Source organism: Marmota marmota, unplaced genomic scaffold (assembly GCF_001458135.2).
Source record: "Marmota marmota marmota unplaced genomic scaffold, marMar, whole genome shotgun sequence".
Lineage (NCBI taxonomy): Eukaryota > Metazoa > Chordata > Mammalia > Rodentia > Sciuridae > Marmota > Marmota marmota.
This window is the reverse complement of record NW_025999842.1, coordinates 66,797,874-66,805,028: the sequence shown is the minus strand read 5'-3', so window position 1 is coordinate 66,805,028 and position 7,155 is coordinate 66,797,874. Positions and strand designations below refer to the sequence as shown.

The 7,155-nt window shown below is 33.7% G+C and overlaps 1 protein-coding gene across 1 annotated transcript in view; it reads right to left on the bottom strand.

The window, feature by feature from the left end:
- The window catches only part of Myct1 (MYC target 1), a 21,798-nt gene extending 14,873 nt beyond the window's left edge, over nucleotides 1–6,925 (bottom strand). The window contains 2 exon segments of the mRNA XM_015502336.2: nucleotides 6,730–6,795; nucleotides 6,798–6,925. Coding sequence (XP_015357822.1) covers nucleotides 6,730–6,795; nucleotides 6,798–6,909 — 178 coding nt within the window. The 5' untranslated portion in view covers nucleotides 6,910–6,925.
- Between the last annotated feature and the right edge of the window lie 230 nt (nucleotides 6,926–7,155).

Sequence of the window (7,155 nt, the reverse complement as noted above, 5' to 3'; positions counted from 1 at the left end):
TATATATATATATATATATATATATATATATATATATATATATATACACACACATATTAACGTAACATCACAAGCACAGGCAACAGAAGCAAAAATAGACAAATGGGATTACATCAAACTCTGAAGCTTCTGCACAACAAAGGAGTGATGATACAACCTATGAAATGGAACAAATATATTTGCAAAATAAAGATCCCATAAGGGATTACTGTAAAGTATATAAATATTTCATACAACTCAATGGCATGAAAACAAATAGTGATTTAAAAATGGGCAAAGGACCTGAATAGACATTTATCCAAGGAAGAAAATGGTCAATAGGTATAAGAAAATCTGTTGGTGACAAATGTATGTGATGACAATGCAGAGAAGAGGGAACTTTTACACACTGTTGTTAGAAGTAATTAGCAAATATAGTTATAGGGACTGGGGTTATGGCTCAGGGGTAGAGCTGTCACCCAACATGTGTGAGGAACTGGGTTCGATCCTCAGCAACATATAAAATAAAATAAAAAGGTATTGTGTCCACCTACATAAAAATAAGTGTTTATATATATATAAAATTATGACATTGCAATAGCATCGTTAAACATAAAGGATAGGTAAGATCTCTGCACCAAAACCTTCAAAATATTGCTGAAATTAAACAAGGCCTAAATAAATGGAGAGATATATTATTTAATAGATTGTAAAACTCAATGGATGGGAATAGGAAAGACAGTAGAATGAATTAGTCATGACTCTCCTATGTTCATATATGAATACACACACGACCAGTGAAACTCTACATCATGTACACCCACAAGAATGGGATCATAATTAGAGTAAGTTATACTCCATGTATTATTTTATGTCAAAAAGTACACTTTACTGTCATGTATATCTAAAAAGAACAAATAAAAAAAAGAAATGTGAATTTGTGTAACCATTACTAAAACAGCATGGAGTTTCTTCAAAACTAAATGTAGAATCACCACATGATTCAGGCAATCCCTCTGGGTACATACCTCAAGGAAATGAAATTAGTATCTTTAAGAGATATCTGTACTCACATGTTCACTGGAGCATTATCACAACAGCCAAAATACAGATTCAACCTACATGTCCATCATTGGATAAACAGATAAAGAAAATTTGATATATATAAACACATTTTTTTCTACATGATGTTGGATTGATAAATCCCATATATGACAATGGTCCCATAAAATTATATTGTAGTCATTTGGGGTTGATAAGTGCTTTCTGGATGTTTGCACAATGAAAAAATTTACCCAACAATGTATTTCTCATAATGTATCCCTGTTGTTAAACAAACATATGTATATGTATGTATGTAAAAGAACATTATATAATAACTGAATATTATTATTTAATCTTAAAAATAAAGGAGGAATTCCTGTTATTTGCAACAACATAGATGAATCTGGAAGACATTATGGCAAATGAAATAAGCCAGGTTCTGTGCTCACTGCACAGTTCTTTAAATGTTTCTTCTGTACATATAATATAGTGTTGGGAAAACATGAGAGAATGTCACAAACAAGTTTTACAGAATGTATTTGGAAGTTTGACTTAAAAGGGCATAAACAGCTGCCATAAACAGAAGACTCAGTGGACACTCTGAGTGGTCACTATTATTAATGCAGTCCAAGATGCTGTGATTGTATTGATGATTTTCTTCAAACATTTAAACAATGAGCAATGCAAATCTTACTAAAACTTGTCCAGACAATAGAAAACTCAGGACTGCTTCCCAACTTGTTTCTTGAGGCTTGTGTAACATTGATAACAAAATTTAGCAAGGAGATAATGAGAAAAGACAATTCTCATTAATTTCAATGCACAATCCTGAAACCACAGATGCATTGACCAGTAGTAGAGCATGTAGGCTCCCTCACACCTACTGAATCACAATCTCAGCTCATAGTGAGAGACAAGTTATAATAATTCTTTCTAGGTAATTTAGACATAGCCATTTTAAGGACCAGCATTTATAAACCCTCATTTTTCAAATTTTCTAAGTAATTGTGATGAAGAAATAATTAACAGGCTGTTAATATTCATCATTGTTAATGCGTCATGCTAATGATGCATAATTGTTGAAGACCATTCACAACTCTAATTGAGGTGAGTTTGAAATGTGCACCATTTTTTTTTTTACTATCTGGAAGGAGACAGAGGACTTCCTTGAGGCATGTGCTCATCCAGGAGCCTGCTCCCTTCAGCTTCTCTGTGAACACACTGCTCCCACCTACTGGGAAGATCCCTTTATGCTATTTTTCTATAGGCTGAGAAATAACATTTTCAGCTCTTAGACAAGGATTCCTCCCTTCAATAACACTTAACTCCCTCCAAATTGGTTCCCAGCCATTCATGTTATTCAGTTACCTCACAGAAGGTTAAGACAGCTAGCAAGCAAAATTAAAGTCAATGCTTCACTTTAAAATTACTAAATAAATTGTTAAATATAGAGAAAAAAAAATCATAGTTTTGAAAACTAACATTGTTACTGCACTAACTAGGTATTTTGAGAGAAAAGTTTTTGTTTCAACTTCAAAATGCTAAAAACCTAAAGGACTCGAGAACATACCTTTTTACTATAAACAAAGTTAGGAAGAATAAAACATGGCCTATCGGTCATTTTTCATGAGCAGTGTGAAGAAGGATTTCAGAGAGAGAAAGAAAAAGATTATGTAGCAAAGGACCACTGAGAGTTTCAGAGAAGGGGCTCATTGCTCCATTCCTGCTTGTGATGAGCTACAGACTGGTGTATGGAATCCCAGGGAACTCAGGATCCATTCCCAGCTTCTTGGAGAAGATAATACTTAGAGAAGCTAGTAGCCCCTCTGGGAAGCCTGGGTTCTCTGGAGGGCAGAACTGGAAGCCAGGCTCCTGATGTTAAAAATTGTTCAGTGCCACTGAGACAGATAGAAGAGCACCTGAAAGAGGGCCAGGAGACCAGGGGGATTTGCAGAAAGGAAGAACCACACTGTCAGCAAATGTTGCACAGATCATGTGAGCCAGATTTTGCAGTGAGGGCTTCAGCAGTGAAGGCAGAAAGAGAAAGAGCAATGCCCCAAAGCATTTGAGAAATACCTGTCAGTAGATGTCAGCAGAGGCCAGAAATTGATCAAGAATCAAAGGCTCTTTTCCTCTAGTGTGTTAGAAAATATAGAATATGAACTCTATAACCCTCACACCCCTTTTCCAACCTTAGAGAAAAATCCTAGGGAGGTGGAATGTGAGGAGGCTTGAAGCCAATAAGTTGCAAGTGATTGGGGTTAAATCAGATCAAACTTTTGCACTGATATTAAAAATCTTACTAAAATCATTACCGTAAGTACATGTATGAAGACACAAATGGTGTGACTCTACTTTATGTACAACCAGAGACATGAAAAATTGTGTTCTATTGTGTAATAGGAGTTGAATCACATTCTGCTGTCATATATAACAAATTAGAATAAATTTAAAAAAATACTACCTTCAACCTGCCTTTCAACTATGTCCCAGTAATTGTCAAAGATGATCATCCTAATTAGGCATCCACTTCTTCACAAACGTGCCTGAGAATTCTACTCCCGCAGATTTACTGCTAACATTTCTCCTGAGCTCTCTGAACTTCCAAACCATGTCATATGTATGACTCCTAACACATTATCTAATATGCCCAGCCAATGTTTCTGAGTGTGAGCTGAATGAGATTTAGTGAAAAATGAATATCAGAATGCATTAGAATTACCTCCCTATTTGAATCTTACCTTTCTATGAACAGGTAATGTTCCATTTCCTTTTAAGAAGGAGTTAGAAACCATTTTACCATATATTTTAAAACTCCTGTAAATATTTGTTGCCATTTTCTCCATTAAAAAGATAATATATGACAAAATGGTGATGAACATGCATACAAAATTGCATACATGATCACCTCCAAGAATTTAAACCTCTGAAAGATACATTGCATTTTTTTGTGAAGATTTAAATAGGTGAATAAATGCCAGCTCCTACATCAACTATACCTTTCCTCAATTTGTGCACAATGCTAGCTATAAAAGAAACAATCCCTTGCTCCCCAAGAAAAAGCATGAAAAGGTAGCAGGTCCAGCCAAAGCTATGTCTTGTGTGGGACTCTTAAGTACTAAGAAAATAACTGAGTTCGATGACATTGTATTCTATTTCATGAGAGCAGACATAGCAAACTTTCATGAGCCATATTTCCTGTTGTTTTTAGGAGGAAGGTTTATAGAGAAGGGAAGTGCAGTAAAGAAAGAAAAGGCGGAAGGTGTGAGGGGGGTTGTCACTCTCAGGCCAATTTTGTTGCCAACTCCTGTACTCATGACTTTGCTATTTGAACAATGCTCAGTAAGTTTTAGTGGGTGATATCCACAAAAATGCAAACCATCATTATTGGTAGTACTATGGCATCATTATCCTGTTGGCTTTTTTTTCCATTCATTAAAGTAAACAGGGAAAGTCATATTTGGAAAACAACTTCTTATGTGCCTTAAACGTGTTAAGGCTGGGGAAATTTTGTGGTTCTGTGTACAAGTTATGCTTTTCTAAGTTATTTTTTTTTCTGTGTTTTATGAATTCAGAGTGCCAAGCAGACAAGTATCTTTGGAAGCCATGAACAATGTGTTATAATGCATTGTACAAGATTTTAAAATAGTATTTTCAAGGAGCCAATTACCAAAATCAATATCAATTTAGAAATAAAAATCAAGAAATGAAAATAAAAAGATTGACATTTGTAGCTCAGAAAATGCTTGAATGTTATATACTTACACTCATATTTTCATTGTATACTTAACACTTTTAACCACAGAAATAATACTGTAATCTTTTACCTATTTTCCCCCAAGTGATCAAATATTTTATGTTTTCCAATTTCCATTGAATTTTCATACTTACAAATGCAACACTCTGCTCAGTTTTCTTTTTCCCACCTATTTTCCATTATATTCACATGCCAAGAAAAAGAAATATTAGGACCTATCTTTCATATAATAACTTTGTATTTCCTCTTAAGCACAGATCTATTTATTAAAAAATATTACATTTTAGGATGAAGGGATGGACTCCAACTAAGCATTCTCTTATTAATTTCAGCTTTAATGATTATTATTCATGTTTTATTCAGTAGATGATGGATTATTTTCCTTATATGAATCTCAAATTATGAATGGCTTGAAAAAATAGATCTGGATTTCATATATTGAGTTTTGCAATATGAGTTAATTTACTTTTGAATAATTTGTACAATTACTCATTTTTGTAATGGGGGTTTAGTTTAGACACATTCTAGCTATTTTCAGCATGTGGTTTGCATGATTGCTTTCTCTGTAAATAAGGACAGCAATTAATATTGTCACAAATATATAATTAGATCCCACAATTCAAAGGCTTATTGTCTCTTGGTATATAACTAGAATAAGCTATTACTAAAGCTGTTCTGTATAGTATGCATGCATAATTCATTTTCTTCTCCCCCAATTTATCATTTAATTTTATCAAGATGTTCATCATTAAATTTCTCTTTAGGCTAGAAGCAAACAGAAATGGTTATTGACAGAAAAGAGTTAATTCCCTTGATGCAAATTGCTGTGATGATGGTCAACTAGACCTGATTGCTGGGGACAGTCAGAAAGTGTCATTCACTTTCACCTGATGGCTCTCAAAACCTTACCTTAAATCACAGTAGTAGTCTGAAATAGTTTTTGAGAGGACTAAAAACTTGTTCTGAACATTTGAACCTGGCTATAGATCTCTTCATAAACTCCATTTCTTTTTCCTTTAAAGCTTTTTCTTTCCTGGATGTAACTGAACTTGTCTTCTTTATTTTTAAATTTCTCTGAACCCAAGAGACAGGTCAATTTCACATCCTAGCCCTTCTTCCCTGAACCTGTAGCGACAGGTAACTGACTTTGGCCCGTTCCTGCTCAAAGGTCAGCTTTGGGGAACACTAAAAAAACCTTAGTGTGGGCTGATCTAAACGAAAAACCACCTTGGTATTGGTCCTCTTATCTCTGGGATAGTATTGGAATGCTATATGAACTTATCCCCATATATTATCATATATATATATGGAATAATATATTTCACATAGGAATCATATTATATAATTATATTTATTTTATCATGTAATATATAATATTTATTATATCTAAAATTATTGTAATTGTACATAAAATATTATTTTATTTGCAAAAAATTCTTTATATTTGTCATGCTCTAAATTCATTCAAGTATAGATTTGTTATTTATATTCACTTTGGAAATTAAAAGATACAACATTGACAACTTAAGTTACAAAAACCCCTGTAGAACATCTTGGTTTCATTCAATAAAATACATAACACAACCTTTACACAAGTAATACACATTTTTTCCCAATAAAATCCATTCTGTCGTATTCCAAACAGCAATTACTTACACCTTATATTTCTTTTCTTTTTTTAGCCTCATTTTAAAATTCACCTTATTTTCTAATTATATTTTATAACCCCAACCAAAATCTATACTTCTCCAGGTTCTTTGATGTCTCTGTAACTCTCTCTACAGATGTTTTATACAAATAACATTTCTGCAGTAAATCTATGAAAACTTGGATATAATCAGTTTACAGTAAACAAAATGTCTCAGCAATTTCCATCATTGTCATAAATTATGCACTACATTTCTCTGAGTCTGGATTTAAATTTAAAATGTTTAAAGAAAATACCTTACCCCAAAAGTTTTCTGGCCATGGACTTCCTAAACTTGTGTTATTAGCCATAATATCCACAAGAAAGAGAAGATAGAAAGAAAAGCCAGTATGTCCCAAAGAAGCTGTTTCAGTCTATGTCTTTGTGGTTCAGCAAGAGAAAAATTATTTTCACACAACCCCTCAAATACTAGTGTTTGCATAAAAGGAAATAAAGTGTATCATGTTTCCTGCTTTTATACTCAAATTAGCAACTGTTTTTCTTATCTTGGAATTCCACACGGTGCCCTAGACACAAAACAATTTCCTTCTCGTCATTTCCTCAGCTGAGTTACTGAGTACCCTCCTCTCAGCCACCTCTGAAGCTGCTTTGGGACCATTGGCTCTTTATCTTGGTATTTCCCCACCCTGCTAACATATTGAAGAACATTCCAAAGCTCAGCTACAGT